Source organism: Tachysurus fulvidraco, chromosome 19, assembly GCF_022655615.1.
Source record: "Tachysurus fulvidraco isolate hzauxx_2018 chromosome 19, HZAU_PFXX_2.0, whole genome shotgun sequence".
Classification (NCBI taxonomy): domain Eukaryota; kingdom Metazoa; phylum Chordata; class Actinopteri; order Siluriformes; family Bagridae; genus Tachysurus; species Tachysurus fulvidraco.
Window position 1 is genome coordinate 19,102,987 of NC_062536.1, and position 20,135 is coordinate 19,123,121.

The 20,135-nt window shown below is 41.1% G+C and overlaps 3 long non-coding RNA genes and 1 gene segment (V, D, J or C); 1 reads left to right on the plus strand and 3 right to left on the minus strand.

Annotated features, from left to right (window-relative positions):
* Nucleotides 1-3,065: 3,065 nt before the first annotated feature.
* Nucleotides 3,066-4,779, minus strand: LOC113655647. The gene is made up of 2 exons (XR_007138545.1): nucleotides 4,245-4,779; nucleotides 3,066-3,533 (listed from the first exon to the last, which is right to left on the minus strand). It is a non-coding gene; the product is annotated as an uncharacterized LOC113655647 (long non-coding RNA).
* On the plus strand, nucleotides 4,532-5,047 carry LOC113655510. The segment is given in 2 exon segments: nucleotides 4,532-4,593; nucleotides 4,692-5,047. Coding segments are annotated over 2 exon segments (390 nt in total).
* A 5,295-nt stretch (nucleotides 5,048-10,342) lies between these two features.
* On the minus strand, nucleotides 10,343-10,911 carry LOC125139535. Its single transcript, XR_007138560.1, has 3 exons — nucleotides 10,841-10,911; nucleotides 10,593-10,772; nucleotides 10,343-10,371 (listed from the first exon to the last, which is right to left on the minus strand). It is a non-coding gene; the product is annotated as an uncharacterized LOC125139535 (long non-coding RNA).
* Nucleotides 10,912-14,899: 3,988 nt separating this feature from the next.
* On the minus strand, nucleotides 14,900-16,913 carry LOC125139526. Of its 2 annotated transcripts, XR_007138549.1 has the most exons (3): nucleotides 16,766-16,912; nucleotides 14,947-16,029; nucleotides 14,900-14,914 (listed from the first exon to the last, which is right to left on the minus strand). It is a non-coding gene; the product is annotated as an uncharacterized LOC125139526 (long non-coding RNA). The 2 variants fall into 2 exon arrangements; XR_007138548.1 differs by lacking the exon at nucleotides 14,900-14,914 and having other exon boundaries at nucleotides 15,559-16,029; nucleotides 16,766-16,913.
* Between the last annotated feature and the right edge of the window lie 3,222 nt (nucleotides 16,914-20,135).

Sequence of the window (20,135 nt, forward strand, 5' to 3'; positions counted from 1 at the left end):
TGTCAGACTTATTGGCCTATTAAAGACAAGCCTTTTAGAGTATTAAACTTATTTTGCTTACTTTTGTGAGTTTTAATCTGAAAACGTGAGGTACCAAATTTGGTGACAGTGGGGACCATTGTATAAAACTCAAGATCTAATTAGGTGTAATTTTACATAATAGAGCATGATGAACTCATCTAAACCTGGAAGATGCAGGAATACCTGGCTTTTAAATTTAAAAAGTTCCAAAGTTACGACCAAAACAAACCTCCAAATTAGGACTTAATTTGACAATTTGACAATGGTGGCGCTAGAGCGCTGATAGCACTTGAGCCAAATTTAATCAGAATGTTCCATAAACCCTCCCCAATCAGTCTGCCAAATTTCAAAACTTTTTCACAGTCGGTTCTGTGGGCTTTGCACAGTGAGAGAAACTCACTCTGGAGAACTACACCAAGTTACGTATGTAACCCGGTTCCCTGAGAAGGGAACGAGACGCTGCATCAGTGCTGACGCTATGGGAATGCTTCTTTGAGGAAGTTGTGTCTGAAGCTCTGTGTGCACACACGCCATTTAATGGCTCGGAAAGGACATGTGACGGAGTAATTACTCGCCAGTAAGTCCATATAAGGGCATCTACGTCACGCTGCTCCAGCTTCTATTTGTCTGAAGGAAGCGCGAACGGACGCCCGGGGCGTGGCCATCAACGCAGTATCTCGTTCCCTTCTCAAGAACCGAACTCGAGAGGGCCAACGAGGGGCAACTAGGAGAAGGTTGACCTGGTCGTGGCACACACTGGCTAGGACTTGCGGGAGCAGAGCTACCGGGGAAAAGGCGTACAGACAGAGCCTCGGCCACGTCCATACCAGGGCATCCAGGCCCAACGGGGCCGGGTGAGAGAGGGAGAACCACAGCGGACAGTGGGTCGACTCCTCTGAGGCGAACAAATCCACTTCTGCCCGGCCGAAAATCTGCCAGATCCGCTCCACCACGTGGGGGTGAAGACGCCACTCCCCGGGCCTCAGCACCTGCCTCGACAGGAAGTCTGCCTCCCGATTTACACGCCCTGGGATAAAAACCGCTCTCAGCAAAAGAAACCTGGTCTCTGCCCAGAGCAGAATCTGCCACGCCAACCTGAACAGGGGGCGTGAACACAGACCGCCCTGATGATTGATATAGGACACCACCGCGGTGCTGTCCGTCTGCACTAGGACATGGCAGCCCTTGAGGTGCGGGAGAAAGTGTTTCAATGCTAGAAACACAGCCCTCATCTCCAGGCAATTTATGTGCCCTTGAGAGACAGGGGCCCTCCCATGGAGAAAGATGAGCCCGCATCGTGGTGGAGTCCCAAACCACCCCCAGAAAGGTGGTTTTCTGAGAAGGAGAAAGCACACACTTTCATGGGTTCAGCCTGAGGCCTAAGGACCTCATGTGGGCAAGCACAGCATCTCGATGACTGGCTGCCATAGCCTCCGACTGGGCCAGAATGAGCCAGTCTTCTAGGTAGTTCAGTACACGGATGCCCTGGAGATGCAACGGTGCCTGGGCAGCGTCCATGCACTTCGTAACGTGTGTAGTGAAAGGGCTAGGCCAAAAGGAAGTACATGATACTGGTACGTTTTGCCACCGAAAGCGAACCTGAGGAACTTCCTGTGCTCTGGCAGGATGCTTATGTGAAAATAAACATCCTTGAGGTCGACCGTGACAAACCAGTCCTGAACTGCTCCTCTCCCAAACACACAACGCAAAGAGAATGTGCGTCGCCCCCCGTGATAAAGCGGGGGAACGGATGCACGCATCTCTTAAAGTGCTTAGACTGCAACATATTGCCTAGTCTTTCCCTATTTTTTTCTTTCCCTGCACTTGACAGACAGACAAATAACACACATACACAGAGCGCTTCCTGAAGACAAAGAAAGCTGGAGCAGTGTGACATAGATGCCCTTATATGGACTTACTGGCGAGTAATTACTCCGTCACATGTCCTCAAAGAATCATTCTTCAAAGAAGGATTTCCATAGCGTCCCTCGAAAGGGAAGTCAGTTATCTAGAATCCTCCAGGATGATTAACTTTACCTGCAGCTGCTATTCAGGACATTTAAGACCAGCTCATGAGGATGTTATTCCTCACACTTTGGTAGAGGGGTGACCAGTACAGTATATCAGAACATTGCCTGAGATGAAACTTTACCAAGAAAACATATAAGAGTAAATGCGAATAAACAAGAGGAAATAAAGAAAAGTAAAAATCAGAAGAAAAGATACGTTAGAAAAAAGACAAGAATGATCTTACAGCTATCAGGAGAAAACAAGCCTTTCTAAAAAGTGTCACATTTCTCTTGTCTCTTCTGATATTTAATTTGTCCCAGTTTATTAAAGGTTCCTTTGTTTGTGATCCAGTTTGGTGTCTCCTTCATTTGGTTTCCTGCCTTTTAATGGCACTGGTTTGTAGGTGTTCCTGCTCCACCTGTATCTGTTCCACCCAGTGGTGTGGAGGTAGATCACATGTCTTGAAGCACAGAGATTTCTGGTTTGGTCTTTACTTAGGTCTGTCTAGTGAAAGTGCACTAATAACACTCACACTGTTCCTGCAATCTTATTATTCACTTCTATAAACACTGTTTGCCCCTTCACTCATTCTCTAGTGTCTATTAGCCGTCCTGTCACAATAATTATAAGGTTTATTTATTTCAGAAGGACCAGGAGGGTGTGGGGTGTGTTATAGGTGCTATTATTCTTAGAGAGGCAGATTCAGTTCCACAGGAAATAAAAAATGCAGCAGACTGCAGTTAGAACATTTAATATGTAAGATATAATAGAACATGAAATAAAACAAACAAACAAACAAACAAACAAAAAAACCCTAAATTTTAAACCTCACTTAAGGAGAGAGCAGTGAGGTGGAAGTGAGATTTACATTTAGAGTTTCATTTCTCCCAGAATAGAGCAGAAAGTTCACCAGATGTTCAACTTCCTTCAGTCAAACTCACTGAAGCACAACACACAGCACTGAATCTACAGCTAATCCCACTCTCTCATCACACTGATCATCACTATTAACTGGAATAAAAGAACAAACAACGTCCAAAACTCAGCTTTATTTCAGCAAAAACTACAGGAAGAGCAACAGGACAGTGAACAGAGTAAAGACAGAAATGTCAGCATTGTGTAGAATTGAAACTCTATTTAGGATGGATGATAAGCAGCTCTATGTTAAACTCTATCTTGGATCCACTAGCCTTCACACTGACTCTTTCTGAACGTGACTGGATGATTGGCGTTGTTATGGGAGACCTTACAGCTGAACTCCACCCCCTTTTCCCAGAGGTCTTTGCTGAGGGTCAGGGTGCTGCTGCGGCTGTAACGGCCGTACTTCTCTTCTTCAGCGCTGGTCAGAACCCCGTTCTTCACCTCGGAGCCGTCCACTGTCCAGCTCACCAGCGCCCCCTGTGGAGAGTAGCCAGACAGCAGGCAGAGCAGCGATGACGATCCTTCAGACGTCTGCAGAGGGGACGGAGGGAGCAGAGACACGGAGGGAGCTGTGGGACCAGCTGGAGAGGAGAAACACACACACACACACACACACACACACACACACACACACACACACACACACACACACACACAAAGTTAGAATGGATTCCGAAATATTTCTGTAACTTGGTGGAACTGACTGATCTTACAGAGTAATAAAGTCTAATAAAGTCTGACTTCATGACTGAGTTTCATTGAGTACTTTATTATTATTGGACCTCAGTTTCAGTGCAGAGACAAAACAAACATGTTCCACACTGTCATTTATCTGGAAAAATCATTTCTCATAACAAGTCTTATTACTTTATAGTTCAAACCTTCAGCATATTTAACTGCAGCAAATCCAAATGGAGCTGATTACAGAAATATTCATTGTTTAACACAAACACACACAGCAGCTTTCATCTGGATTTGACATCAGCACAAAGTCACTATATTTATTAAATGTTTATTATAGAGTAACTGCAGAGTTATTGCATGTTGAATATATAGCAAGTGTGTCATTATTACATATTTAACATCAATTATTGTGTATTTGTTGAATGTTGAAGAACATTTATATGGGATCTGTTCTGATACTGAAATGTTTTCCTCAACACAGCATAATAATACACAATAACATCAATGATGTCATTCTAAACATAAATCATCTAGTTTAAGTTTATTTCCTCATGGAATTAGTAATGAACTAAACTGGTTTAGTTTTAAAAAGAAGAAAACACACTAACTGTTCACAATGAGTTTGGAGCCTCCACCAAAAGTGTACCACAGTGATACATTCTAATGAAACCATCGTACAAAAACCTCCATCACACTCTAGTGCACACACACACACACACACACACACACACACACACACACACACACACACACACACACACACACACACACACACACACACACACACACACACACACACACTTTGCATTGGTGGCCCATGCTTCAGTGCTCTGTGAGTGTTTATAGCCCTGTGACTTTAACACTTCATGACTGAGAGCTGCTGCTCAGCAACTTCACCCACAGCAACCATGACTTTGATCAGCGTCTTCATCTGCACACTGGCCCTCTGGACTCAAGGTGAGAGTTTAACATCAACTCACAGCCTCACACACTTCATTTCATACTAATTCTACACCACTTTAGAGCACAGAAACACAATCTATGTTTCTCTTCAGGATCCAGAGGTCAGGTGACTGTGACTCAGACTCCTTCAGTGCAAACTGTTGCTCCAGGAAACACAGTCACCATCAACTGTAAAACCAGTAGCGGAGTGTATAATGGTAACTATCTACACTTGTACCTGCAGAAACCTGGAGAAGCTCCTAAACTCCTGATCTACTTGGCTACTAGCAGATATTCAGGGATTCCAGCTCGTTTCATTGGCAGTGGATCTAATACTGACTTCACTCTGACCATCAGGGGAGTTCAGACTGAAGATACAGGAGATTACTACTGTCAGAGTTTCCATAATGTGGGTAGCTTTTTCAGTCCTAACTTGGTGTTCACACAGTGTTAGAGCGTCGTACAAAAACCTCGGTCAGTGAGACTGCACAGAGAAACACTGCTGCAGCTGGGAGTGACTGCAGGTGCTGAGGGGGAGGATGTGATACAGCACAATGACACACACTGTGGACCAGAGAAAACACACCACAATAACTCACTAATGTACACACACACACACACACACACACACACACACACACACACACACACACACACACACACACACACACACACACACACACACACAAACAAATGAAACACAAATTATTACACATTATTATTATTATTATTATTATTATTATTATTATTATTATTATTATTATTATTATTATTATTATTATTATTATAACAGTCTTCCTAGTGTTATTAATATAAACTTTATAATTCTTTAATACCCACATTAGGAATTTATACTGAACATTTCTTGTTTATTAACAAACTATTAGACAATAATTAACTCCATATAACATTTTTTAACCAGTATAAACCAGATGACCTTGAGTTCTACAGCAGTTTGTGTGAAACATCACAATGATTCTTTATCTGTAACTAGATGACATTCATTAGAAACTCTGTAAGGCACTGGGTTGTATTTCTACATTATTATTAACATCAGTGATTTGTAGGTTTTTGACATGATTTCAGTGTGAAATGTAAAAAACTGGTTTTCTGTAGAGATTTCACAAAAACACTGTAACATCATCAGCACAGTCACCAACCTGAACACTACAAGAACCACACAGAAACTCTGACCAGTCCTGTCTGCTCCTGACCAGTCCCAAACTTCTCCTGCTCAAAGTATCTCCATTCTCACCCACTGACACATGAAGTTTAACCCTTCACACCCACTCTTGAAGAAAGCTGACCAATATTACTGTCACCTACAGAATAACTGACCAATCCTGTCCACTTAAGCAGAACCTTTGAGAAACCCCACCACACCAACTCCTGCATAAAGTGTGATCAATCCCATCCTCTCTTGAAGAACATTTGACCAATCCCATCTGCTCCTGCAGAATAATTAAACAATTCCGCCCACTCTTACAGAAACCAATCCCAGCCTTTCCTACAGACAGTTTGACCAATCAGCTCCTGCTCCTGTTCAGAGTTTGACCAATCCCACCTGAGGACTGTTCCACAGAACAAGCTCAGCAGACTTGGGGTCTCAGTATGAGAGCCGACTTCACTTCACAAACACTCATAAACTGGGTTCATTGGTATCATGATGTGTGTTAACAACTCGTTAATGTGATCCAGACTTCCATCATCAGGTCCTGTGTACATTCACTTTAAAAAGAACACATCTCACACTGCTTCTAATACTTGTTGGACAAACTGGAGATGTATTGTGTTAAATCTGTACATTTTGCTGCAGAAGAACAAGAATTCAAGATAAACAATAAGGACAAAAATGCACCACTGTCATGTCACCTGCCTTGGATGGGTCGACACTTTACAGCCTTAAACTATGGAAGTGTGTCTTGAGAATCCCAAAGTTCATTTCTATCCTGATTCTAGTCTTGTCTTGATCTGTTTAAATCACCCCTGAGGTCCAGCAGTGGCAGAGGAAATGGAGTCATCAGGACCTTCTTGCAGGTGAACCCTGTCAGGTGTCTCCAGGTAGCCCAATGGAACTGAACTACGATGCAGAATGGACAGGAACATTTGAAGAAAAATGTTTAAATCAAACCCATATACATACAGTAAGAGAGTCAGTGTTCATTCCAAGCTCTACATGGTGATATAGTCTACACTCTCTGAGTAAATGGGTCATGACCTGACTCAGGACATTGGCCTTAATGCTGGTAGTCAGGACTGAACACAGGTTATGTGACATACCTGGGTATGTTTAAGGGTAAGTTCGTGGATAACCTCAACTTTCGGTTCCAAAAACGGAGGTAACTTTCTGGGTATGTATGTAACCATAGCAACTGACTCTCTGAAGATAACCTGCTCGGGAGCAGGTTATGTTTCAGTGTAACTTCGTTGCAGAAGGTTGCTGAGCATGGCGTGCCTTTTTGATGAGGATCCTGTGGACGTAGAAGCACAAATTATACGAGTTTTTATTTCACCGGGAGAGGGTTATAAGACCGCGTATTGATGTGTTTGCATACCCTAATGAATATTTGAAAGAGCGTTATCATTTTTCAAAAGATTTGTTAGTTTATTTAACACTTCTTTTAAAACTGCATATCGCAAATGTGACAAACCGCGGTTCTGCGCTTAACAATTAGGTTTTTTGCGTCTGGCCATTTTTTGTACAGTGTGGGTGATTCAGATCATGTGGGAAAGGCAACTGTGTGTAGAGCTGTTCGTACAGTATGTCTGGCACTTAAACAGTTCTTACCCACGTTTGTGCAGTTCCCTGGCCATAAACCTCTGCTTATTATTAAAGACGAATTCCACAGAGTGGCAGGTTTGTCCTTTGTAGTAAAAGCTATGACGCATATTTAATATTTAGTCATATTATTTATATCTATACATGTATTCATTATGTGCACACACACTTCATACTTCCATAACTTTCTGTTTCATGGTTTCCAAATGTAATTGTGTGCATTGATGGCACTCACATTCCTATTAAAGCTCCACCAATAAATGAGGGAGACTATGTTAATGGGAAATCTATTCATAGTATCAATGTGCAGGTAACAACTTAATTTTTTCCCTTCTTAAAATCATTAAAGTCATTACTTTTTCCACTAACTAGGTAATATGTGAGGCAACCCAAATCACTACCAATGTCGAGGCAAAATGGCCAGGATCTGTGCATGATGCCAGAATTTTCCGCGAGTCATCATTATGCCAGACATTTCAGCAGGGTATGTTTTGCTTTATACAATTGTTTTTTTTTTTCCTTTTAACTATATTTGCATTACAGGACAGTACAATGGTTACTTGCTGGGGGACAGAGGATACTCTTGTCTGACCTATTTAATGACACCCTACCCTGAACCTGAGCCTGGACCACAGACACGGTTTAACCTGGCTCACAGCCGAACACGGGCCAAGGTGGAGATGACTATAGGGATCCTCAAATCTCGGTTTCAGTGTCTGCGTGGGCTTCGGGTTAGTCCAGAGAGGGCATGCGACATTTTAGTGGCTTGTGTTGTGCTTCACAAGAGGAGAGAGCCACCCTCCTTGTATTGAGGAAGATGGCCCAGAGGAACACCTACAGATTTTAGAGGCCAACAGAGACGGAAGACTTTTGAGAGACAGGATCTGTCAAAATTACTTTTATTAATTTTTTTTGCACTGGTCTGCCAGGCAGGTTATTTCTTTATTTCCTGAAAAACAATAAAGGTAAAGTTCAATAAAATGTTTTTTTTTTATATTGCTTTACACATACATGCATATATATACATACACACAGTGCCTTGAACTTTACAACCTTTTGCCACATTTCAGGCTTCAAACATAATGATATGAAACTGTAATTTTTTGTGAAGAATCAACAACAAGTGGGACACAATCATGAAGTGGAACGAAATTTATTGGATATTTCAAACTTTTTTAACAAATCAAAAACTGAAAAATTGGGCGTTCAAAATTATTCGGCCCCTTTACTTTTAGTGCAGCAAACTCTCTCCAGAAGTTCAGTGAGGATCTCTGAATGATCCAATGTTGACCTAAATGACTAATGATGATAAATAGAATCCACCTGTGTGTAATCGAGTCTCTGTATAAATGCACCTGCACTGTGATAGTCTCAGAGGTCCGTTTAAAGCGCAGAGAGCATCATGAAGAACAAGGAACACACCAGGCAGGTCCGAGATACTGTTGTGGAGAAGTTTAAAGCTGGATTTGGATACAAAAAGATTTCCCAAGCTTTAAACATCCCAAGGAGCACTGTGCAAGCGATAATATTGAAATGGAAGGGGTATCAGACCACTGCAAATCTACCAAGACCTGGCCGTCCCTCTAAACTTTCAGCTCATACAAGGAGAAGACTGATCAGAGATGCAGCCAAGAGCCCCATGATCACTCTGGATGAACTGCAGAGATCTACAGCTGAGGTGGGAGACTCTGTCCATAGGACAACAATCAGTTGTATACTGCACAAATCTGGCCTTTATGGAAGAGTGGCAAGAAGAAAGCCGTTTCTTAAAGATATCCATAAAAAGTGTCGTTTAAAGTTTGCCACAAGCCACCTGGGAGACACAACAAACATGTGGAAGAAAGTGCTCTGGTCAGATGAATCCAAAATTGAACTTTTTGGCAACAATGCAAAACGTTATGCTCATCACCCTGAACACACAATCCCCACTGTCAAACATGGTGGTGGCAGCATCATGGTTTGGGCCTGCTTTTCTTCAGCAGGGACAGGGAAGATGGTTAAAATTGATGGGAAGGTGGATGGAGCCAAATACAGGACCATTCTGGAAGAAAACCTGATGGAGTCTGCAAAAGACCTGAGACTGGGACAGAGATTTGTCTTCCAACAAGACAATGATCCAAAACATAAAGCAAAATCTACAATGGAATGGTTCAAATATAAACATATCCAGGTGTTAGAATGGCCAAGTCAAAGTCCAGACCTAAACCCAATCGAGAATCTCTGGAAAGAACTGAAAACTGCTGTTCACAAACGCTCTCCATCCAACCTCACTGAGGCCGAGCTGTTCTGCAAGGAGGAATGGGAAAAAATTTCAGTCTCTCGATGTGCAAAACTGATAGAGACGTACCCATAGCGACTTACAGCTGTAATCGCAGCAAAAGGTGTCGCTACAAAGTATTAACTTAAGGGGGCCGAATAATTTTGCACGCCCAATTTTTCAGTTTTTGATTTGTTAAAAAAGTTTGAAATATCCGATAAATTTCGTTCCACTTCATGATTGTGTCCCACTTGTGGCAAAAGGTCGCAAAGTTCAAGGGGGCTGAACACTTTCACAAGGCACTGTATATATATACACACACACACACACACATACAACACTTTTCACATGCAACAGATTAATATTCAGACAAGTTCGCACCCTAATGCGATGCTCCAGTAATTCAATTTCAAGTGCTGCTTTTTTAATGCGGAGCCTTTTCTCTTCCATTTGAAGCTGTATAAGGTCCATCTCCATGTCACCTTTTCTTACCCTTCTTAGATTGTGTGCTGAGGTTGAAGGACCCTCATCTGTGGGCAAATCCCTAGGTATGTACTGTAATGTGCTGTGACAGATGTAGTCTCTTCATCGTCATCTTCATCCTACAGGAGAAAAGTATACATTATCTGGCAAAAAAACAAAAAAAAAACAAAAAAAAACCTAAAAGCAACTAAAGGTACCTGACAACAAATCACTTACAAGTGTGACTGACTGTGTTCTTTCTGGAGGGTCCAATAATACAATCGTCCATCAGTATCTATAAGAAAACACAACCCATTAAATTCTCAATATTATCAAAGAAAATAATACATGAAAAGAGTAACATGTCAGACTAAGATCACAGTAGCCTATACATCATATGCAGTTAAATAAAATAAGCCTACGTAAAAATTAATCTTGTTTAAAAAGCCTTTAAGTGACAGAGATAGTAATTTATTAGGACAAAAAAATTTAAACAAATCATAGAGGTAAACTTACATTTCACCATTTTTTCACCATCACTTGTGGTGCATGGTGTGTGCGAGGAACTGCCCCCTGGAAGGCCAGCAACAACTGGTCGCCCTTTAATAAGGGACAGAGCCAGCTCCTCAGATGGGGTGAGGGGAGGTGGTGGTGGGCCCCCGCCAGTTAGACGGGCTTCAGTCTTCTTTCCATTAGCTACATGACAATGAATATACTAAATCCTGTTATAATAATAGTTCGGTAATTGTGTAATCAAATATTACCTTTTTGCAGAATGTTTTTGTGTTTCATTTTGACTTGGCTTAAAGTTCTTGTGGCTCCTGAAGGATTACACCTTATTAAATAAGAAATATACATTATTATTTTAAACTAAAGAAATAAATGGCAGGAAACGTAAATGCTTTCATAGTGATATATCCAAAAGGATGTATAAGTCATACTTCATTATTTTGCATTATAATAAAACAGGAGCCAATACCAAATTTGTAATTTAATACACTCACGCATTTACTCTGTCCGTTATATTTTGCCAAGCCAACTCTCTTGCTTTAGCCGATGCAGCTGTATCGCTTCTTTTTAATATTATTGGCTTATATTCCTCATAAGCGTGCATTAAAACCTCCAACTCCGCCTCTGTGAAATACGCCGCTCTCTTTTTTTCGCTTTGAGTTTCCATGGTGACTCGTGAAATCGGCGATCCTTTGAAAATGTCTTTATTTATGCACCGTGCACGGGCATAAACTCTGGGTAACCAGTTGGAGGTTGATTAAACTAACTCTTCTCAGGTGTTTTGGACCCGACATACTCATGGTGTGCCTGTTTGGGGTAAATCAACCCAGAGGTTATGATTTATCAAATGGTAAGTTAACCAAACTTTCTAGAATACCCCACAGGTTAGCTGTGTACAGTATGTTGCCATGGTGACCTGCCCAGCCTAAAAGCTGTATTGTTTCACTTTGGGTTACGAGTTTAACCCTGAAATCCTGCTTTGTGGTACATCCTATGTTTATTTAAAGGGAGTAGAGTGAGTACAAACAGCTGAGTGTCATTAGTAATCAGGTAAATGTGAACAGCTTGACTGGAGATCATGTGATGAAGTTACACACTGAGGATCATGGGAGTTGTGTTGGTTGTAGATTAAGTTAAAAACGTGTCTAGATTTACATGAATCTTAACCACCAGGGTGCAGTGTGACACCTTAAATACATTCAATGCTGAAATCAGGCAGCTGCTAAACAGCTGGAAATTCATAAAAGACCAGATTCATGATTGCAGCTGGATCCAGGACTTGTTTAATCTGTTCTGGTAAAATCTCACAAAGTTATGAATCCTCTGTACTCTGTAGGATTGTCCTCCTCCTACTGCTGCTGTTCTGTCTCAGACTAAATGACATGAATTAAGTGTAAATCTGATTCCTTATAAAGTTACAGACAGTTTTTCAGGAGTAGTGTTGAAGACCTGCTGTGTGATTATTAATTCAGAACAAGGTTAGAATTAAGGTTATTAATTCAGAATAATTGTCAGACGACGATCAGAAGACAATCGAGAGAGAGAGAGAGAGAGAGAGAGAGAGAGAGAGAGAGAGAGAGAGAGAGAGAGAGAGAGAGAGAGAGAGATCAGTGAGGTGTAAGTTAGATTTGCATGTACATTTTTCCCAGAATAGCAGTTGGTGGCCCATGCTTCAGTGCTCTGTGAGTGTTTACCAGTTAACTTTAGCTTTTTGTCATGTGCGTTTGCTGAGTATTGTTCTGAGGCTGATTACTTCACTCACCTGCATAATGCACATTTAAAAGTAAATCATAAAGTCATGTGTCCTTACAGAGAAGTGCTGTCTACTCCACTTTCAGAGCCCACAAGAGTAAAGTACACAAAGAACAGAACTCAGAGATTTAAATAGTTGATCAAGATTTCATAAGCCCTGATGATTAAGAGAAAATATCACATGCTGATGATTTAGAGGAGTTAGAAGAAGCTGAGTGATGAACCTAGCAATAATAATCTTAATGACTTTGTCAAATTCATAAGCTATCACAGCCACTATTGCACAGTCAGAGTCAGAGTAAGAGATGTTCCAAGTGCTGTATCAGAAAGTAACATCATGACTTTTTTTTGCCAAAGATGGATCCTCGGATTGCGTAGGAAACCCTTCCTCAATCCCACTAAGGAATGTGTCCTAGTTTGCACGGGTTAGTTTTGAAATCACAAGATCGACTATCAGAGTTGGTCTCACCTTGAACGCAGGTTTCCTTCGAAGTCCCTCGGTCTTCTAACAAAGGTTCCTCTTCAAGTTTCCCTACCTAATCTATTTCTCTAACTGTTGAATCTTTAAATGAAGGAGACAGACTTAGAACTTTTTGTCTTTTCAGGGTCCTCACAATGGGAGGCCTTGTTTTTATTAAAAGCAATGTAATACACATAAATGTGTGTAATATATATATAAAGTAAAATAAAATAAAATTACAAATAAAATCTTGTTCAAATACGTAATCAAACAGTATTAGAAAAGTAAAAGTAATTAAAATCCAAAGATTATAACAAACCAAGAAACACTCTCCAAGTGTAAGCTTGCATTTGTTTTTTGATATACACAGAGTTTACATTTACTGAGCTTGTCTACAATAGAAAGTACACACAATGTACTTCAAGACAAGACATTTTCAAGCCTTTCACCAATACGGCAGTCTTATAGACTTTAAAACCAACATTCCTTTCCATTCCTCTCTCACAAAACCAACATCCTCCACCATTTCTCTCAAAGTCGGTAACTCTGTGGTCAGCGACCGGTTGTATTCCTTATGAGCTATACTTCCTTTCAAAAAGCACAAGCTTGCAATATCATCTTACTAACTAAGTCCTTCCCCCAGGCACGTTGTGGTTTTCTTCAAGGGTTATTGTCAGTGGTATACTCTGAGCACTGAGGGTTGACTTTTTAAGAGAGCCTTCATATAGCATACTGAGCACATCTTATCTTTTAAGAACACAAGCAATATTATTTCGTACATATTTTAAAAGAAAAGTAAAAAAAAAAAGAAAGAAAACTTAATCACTTTAATATTCTTGATCTTGATCCAATCTTCATTTCCGTCTCGGTACAGAGTCAGATTCTGTTTTATCCATTGATTTCTTCAAGCTTCTTATTCTTTATTTTGTTCGCCAGTTGTTTTATTTCTGCTGCTGCTTGTTCTATTCTCTTCTTTTTTGCTTCTCTTTGTCTTTGTCTCCTAGCTCTACGTTTCCTGGTATTTGTAGCCTGAATCTTACTTTTTTTGTATGGGAATATGAGAGAAGGGTTTAAGGTTGGATAGCATCGGTAAGGTTGTTTTATTGAGCATGACGTTAACCGTTCATTTCCTTCATCATCCATTCTACCTAATCATACTAAAGGTCCCATTCTTACAACAATATGTCTCCATTCTTCCCATGATACAGAAGTTGCCTAACCAAACTGACATATTAAACCATGCTATGTCAGAAGAAGTCCATGTGCTACATGAATACAGATCATGTGTAGATGGCCAGTACTTTAATGAAAACTCTCTTCTTACAAGGGATGAGTTCTTGGACTTTACATTGATGATTTCCAAATCGTAAATCCTCTAGGAACATGAAAGCTGACACACTAAATATGTGCTGTATACTGGGTCATTACCAACATACCTGCAAAATGTAGGTCAACCCTCAACTCAGTCCAGCTTGCTCTTCTATGCAATACCTCCACTGTCAAAAAGTTTGGTTATGCAACATTTCTGCAACCTCTTATCTGTGATCTACAGCTTTTGGAGCAAAACAGAGTTTCCCAGGAGAAACTAGGTAAAAACTGTTAGAGGTACAGTATTATTTGTTGCTGCTGCTAATCTGGGTGCTCAGTCTCTTGCAGGATTCCTGGAGAGCTTCACTGTTGTATATTCTGGTTTCTTTCAATTCAGAGACAAAGACTCCCATGACTCCCGTGCAGGTAGTGAGAAAGGACAGAGAATTTAGGCAAACTTATGGTGTGAAAGGTTCCTGTCCTTTAACTGAGAATCTCAATCACTTTCATGTGGATCCAACTGACATCATGCATGATGTGTTGGAAGGCATTGTTCTAATTGAGTCATTGCATGAGTAAATGGGAATAAACAAAAAGAAATAAAAAAAGTAAAAATCAGAAGAAAAGATATGTTAGAAAAAACACAAGAACGATCTCATAGCTATCAGGAGAAAACAAGCCTTTCTGAAGAGTTCCAAGTGTCTCATGTCTATTGTCTCTTCTGATATTTAATTTGTCCCAGTTTATTAAAGATTCCTTTGTTTGTGATCCAGTTTGGTGTCTCCTTCATTTGGTTTCCTGCCTTTTCCTGACACTGTTTTGTAGGTGTTCCTGCTCCACCTGTATCTGTTCCACCCAGTGGTGTGGAGGTAGATCACATGTCTTGAAGCACAGAGATTTCTGGTTTGGTCTTTACTTAGGTCTGTCTAGTGAAAGTGCATTAATAACACTTACACTGTTCCTGCAACCTTATTATTCACTTCTATAAACCATGTTTGCCCCTTCACTCATTCTCAAGTGTCTATTAGCCGTCCTGTCACAATAATTATAATGTTTATTTATTCAGATGTTCAGAAGGTGTGAGGTGTGTTATAGGAGCTATTAGAGAGGCAGATTCAGTCCTACAGGAAATAAACAATGCAGCAGACTGCAGTTAGAACATTTAATATGTAAGATATCATAGAGAATAAAAATGAAATTTTAAACGATAGAAAGAGAAAAAAAATAAAACCCTACATATTAAACCTCACTTAAGGAGAGAGCAGTGAGGTGGAAGTGAGATTTACATTTAGAGTTTCATTTCTCCCAGAATAGAGCAGAAAGTTCACCAGATGTTCAACTTCCTTCAGTCAAACTCACTGAAGCACAACACACAGCACTGAATCTACAGCTAATCCCACTCTCTCATCACACTGATCATCACTATTAACTGGAATAAAAGAACAAACAACGTCCAAAACTCAGCTTTATTTCAGCAAAAACTACAGGAAGAGCAACAGGACAGTGAACAGAGTAAAGACAGAAATGTCAGCATTGTGTAGAATTGAAACTCTATTTAGGATGGATGATAAGCAGCTCTATGTTAAACTCTATCTTGGATCCACTAGCCTTCACACTGACTCTTTCTGAACGTGACTGGATGATTGGCGTTGTTATGGGAGACCTTACAGCTGAACTCCTCCCCCTTTTCCCAGAGGTCTTTGCTGAGGGTCAGGGTGCTGCTGCGGCTGTAACGACCATCCTTCTCTTCTTCAGCGCTGGTCAGAACCCCGTTCTTCACCTCGGAGCCGTCCACTGTCCAGCTCACCAGCGCCCCCTGTGGAGAGTAGCCAGACAGCAGGCAGAGCAGCGATGCCGATCCTTCACATGGCTGCAGAGGGGACGGAGGGAGCAGAGACACGGAGGGATTCACCACAGGACTAGCTGGAGTGGAGAAGCACACACAAACATACACACACACACACACACACACACACACACACACACACACACACACACACACACACACACACACAAACACAGACACAGTTAAAAGGATTCTGAAATATTTCTGTAACTTTGTGGAACTGACTGATCTTACAGAGTAATAAAGTCTAATAAAGTCTGACTTCATGACTGAGTTTCATTGAGTACTTTATTATTATTGGACCTCAGTTTCAGTGCAGAGACAAAACAAACATGTTCCACACTGTCATTTATCTGGAAAAATCATTTCTCATAACAAGTCTTATTACTTTATAGTTCAAACCTTCAGCATATTTAACTGCAGCAAATCCAAATGGAGCTGATTACAGAAATATTCATTGTTTAACACAAACACACACAGCAGCTTTCATCTGGATTTGACATCAGCACAAAGTCACTATATTTATTAAATGTTTATTATAGAGTAACTGCAGAGTTATTGCATGTTGAATATATAGCAAGTGTGTCATTATTACATATTTAACATCAATTATTGTGTATTTGTTGAAAGTTGAAGAACATTTATATGGGATCTGTTCTGATACTGAAATGTTTTCCTCAACACAGCATAATAATACACAATAACATCAATGATGTCATTCTAAACATAAATCATCTAGTTTAAGTTTATTTCTTCATGGAATTAGTAATGAACTAAACTGGTTTAGTTTTAAAAAGAAGAAAACACACTTACTGTTCACAATGAGTTTGGAGCCTCCACCAAGAGTGTACCACAGTGATACATTCTAATGAAACCATCGTACAAAAACCTCCATCACACTCTAGTGCACACACACACACACACACACACACACACACACACACACACACACACACACACACACACACTTTGCATTGGTGGCCCATGCTTCAGTGCTCTGTGAGTGTTTATAGCCCTGTGACTTTAACACTTCATGACTGATAGCTGCTGCTCAGCAACTTCACCCACAGCAACCATGACTTTGATCAGCGTCTTCATCTGCACACTGGCCCTCTGGACTCAAGGTGAGAGTTTAACATCAACTCACAGCCTCACACACTTCATTTCATACTAATTCTACACCACTTTAGAGCACAGAAACACAATCTATGTTTCTCTTCAGGATCCAGAGGTCAGGTGACTGTGACTCAGACTCCTTCAGTGCAAACTGTTGCTCCAGGAAACACAGTCACCATCAACTGTAAAACCAGTAGTGATGTGCATGGTGGTAGCTATCTACACTGGTACCTGCAGAAACCTGGAGAGGCTCCTAAACTCCTGATCTACAGAGCTACTAGCAGACAGTCAGGGATTCCAGATCGTTTCAGTGGCAGTGGATCTAATACTGACTTCACTTTGACCATCAGAGGAGTCCAGACTGAAGATACAGGAGATTACTACTGTCAGAGTTACCATGAGATCAGTCACTGGTTCAGTAGTAGCTATGTGTTCACACAGTGTTAGAGCGTCGTACAAAAACCTCGGTCAGTGAGACTGCACAGAGAAACACTGCTGCAGCTGGGAGTGACTGCAGGTGCTGAGGGGGAGGATGTAATACAGCACAATGACACACACTGTGGACAAGAAAACACACACACACACACACACACACACACACACACACACACACACACAAACACACACAAACCATATGTATAAATTATTCAACATTATTATTATAACAGCGTTCCTAGTGGGGGCACGGTGGCTTAGTGGGTAGCACGTTCGCCTCACACCTCCAGGGTCGGGGTTCGATTCCCGCATGTTCTCCCCGTGCCTCGGGGGTTTCCTCCGTGTACTCCGGTTTCCTCCCCCAGTCCAAAGACATGCATGGTAGGTTGATTGGCATCTCTGGAAAATTGTCCGTAGTGTGTGTGTGTGAGTGAATGAGAGTGTGTGTGTGTGTGTGCCCTGCGATGGGTTGGCACTCTGTCCAGGGTGTATCCTGCCTCGATGCCCGATGACGTCTGAGATAGGCACAGGCTCACTGTGACCCGAGGTAGTTCGGATAAAGCGATAGAAAATGAGTGAGTGAGTGTTCCTAGTGTTATTAATATAGACTTTATATTTTATTATTTAACTTTAAAATCCACATTAGGACTTTATTAACTGAACATTTCTTGTTTATTAACAAACTATTAGACAATAATTAACTACAAATAACATTTTAACCAGTATAATCCAGAGAATTATATAAAATCATGACAAAAGAAATCTTTTTAAAATATGTTTATTCATTTCAGATCTGCACTGATGACCTTGAGTTCTACAGCAGTTTGTGTGAAACATCACAATGATTCTTTATCTGTAACTAGATGACATTCATTAGAAACTCTGTAAGGCACTGGGTTGTATTTCTACATTATTATTAACATCAGTGATTTGTAGGTTTTTGACATGATTTCAGTGTGAAATGTAAAAAACTGGTTTTCTGTAGAGATTTCACAAAAACACTGTAACATCATCAGCACAGTCACCAACCTGAACACTACAAGAACCACACAGAAACTCTGACCAGTCCTGTCTGCTCCTGACCAGTCCCAAACTTCTCCTGCTCAAAGTATCTCCATTCTCACCCACTGACACATGAAGTTTAACCCTTCACACCCACTCTTGAAGAAAGCTGACCAATATTACTGTCACCTACAGAATAACTGTCCAATCCTGTCCACTTAAGCAGAACCTTTGAGAAACCCCACCACACCAACTCCTGCATAAAGTTTGATCAATCCCATCCTCTCTTGAAGAACATTTGACCAATCCCTCATGACATTCATTCATTACAGAGGTTTGTAGGCATGATAGTCTGGTACCACAAATTCATCCCACATTTTGCAGAGCTTGCTGCCCCATTGTATCAGTTACATCGGAAAGGTTTCACATGGGAATGGACAGAAAAAATGTCAGCAGAGTATGGAGAGGCCTGAAGGTAGCCCTACAGAAAGCCCCTGTTCTGGCCCAACCAGATCTGAGCCATCCTGTTCAAGTGCAAACTTATGCCAGTTCTACAGGACTTGGAGCAAACTTTCCCAAAACTTTGATAATGAGGAGCGTGTGATCGCGTTTGCTTCAAGGAGCTTGATGGGAGCAGAACTGAACTACTCAACCTCAGAGAAGGAATGTCTGGCTGTTGTGTGGGCAGTTGAAATGTGGCATCATTATTTGGAGGGTGTATATTTTGTAGTATACACTGACCGTGCAGCACTGACGTGGGCCTTTAATTCACCAAAGACAACATCCCGGCTCACTAGGAGGACTCTGAGGCTACACCGGTTTCACTTCCAAGTTCAATATAGAAAGGGCAGAATAAATGTGGTACCAGATGCCCTATCTAGATCTGTGGAAGACCACACTGTTCTGGCTCATCATGGAATTTTAACTTACCAACTTCTCTGGCTGAGATACGAGTTGCCTAAGAACAAGATGAGCAGGTAAAGGAATTAAGTTGGGTAGTTGATTGAAAGGATGAGAAAAGTGATAGAATAAGATGGGAGATCCAGCAGGGTTACTCTACCAAATTATTCTGAACTCTGATGGTGTTAAGTACCAGCTGGTAGTCCCAAAATCTCTTACTCCCACTTTCCTAGGCTATTTCCAAGACAACCCCTTAGGAGCTCATCTGGGGGAAATTAAAACTCTTCTTAAAATCTTGGAGGTGGCCTGGTGGCCAGATGTCCGAAAGGATGTGTGGCAACATGTGAAAGAGTGTGTTGGGTGTCAACAGTACAAACCTTCTAATACCAAACCCCTGGGGTTTCTTCAATCAACTGAAATGAACGAACCTGGTCACATGCTTGGCATCGATCTCATAGGGCAATTTCCAAAAAGTAAGAAGGGCAACATCTATCTCCTTGTAGTGGTTGACTATTTCACAAAGTGGGTGGAGCTATTCCCTTTAAGAGATAGTAAAACTCCACACATCTCTCGGATTTTGAAGGATGAAATCTTCAATCGATGGGGCGTGCCCAAGTACATCCTGTCTCATAGAGGCCCACAGTTTCTTTGTCAGCTCTTGGTTGATCTGTGCAAAAACTGGGGCTTTAATTAGAAACTGATTACCAGTTATCAAACACAGACCAACCTC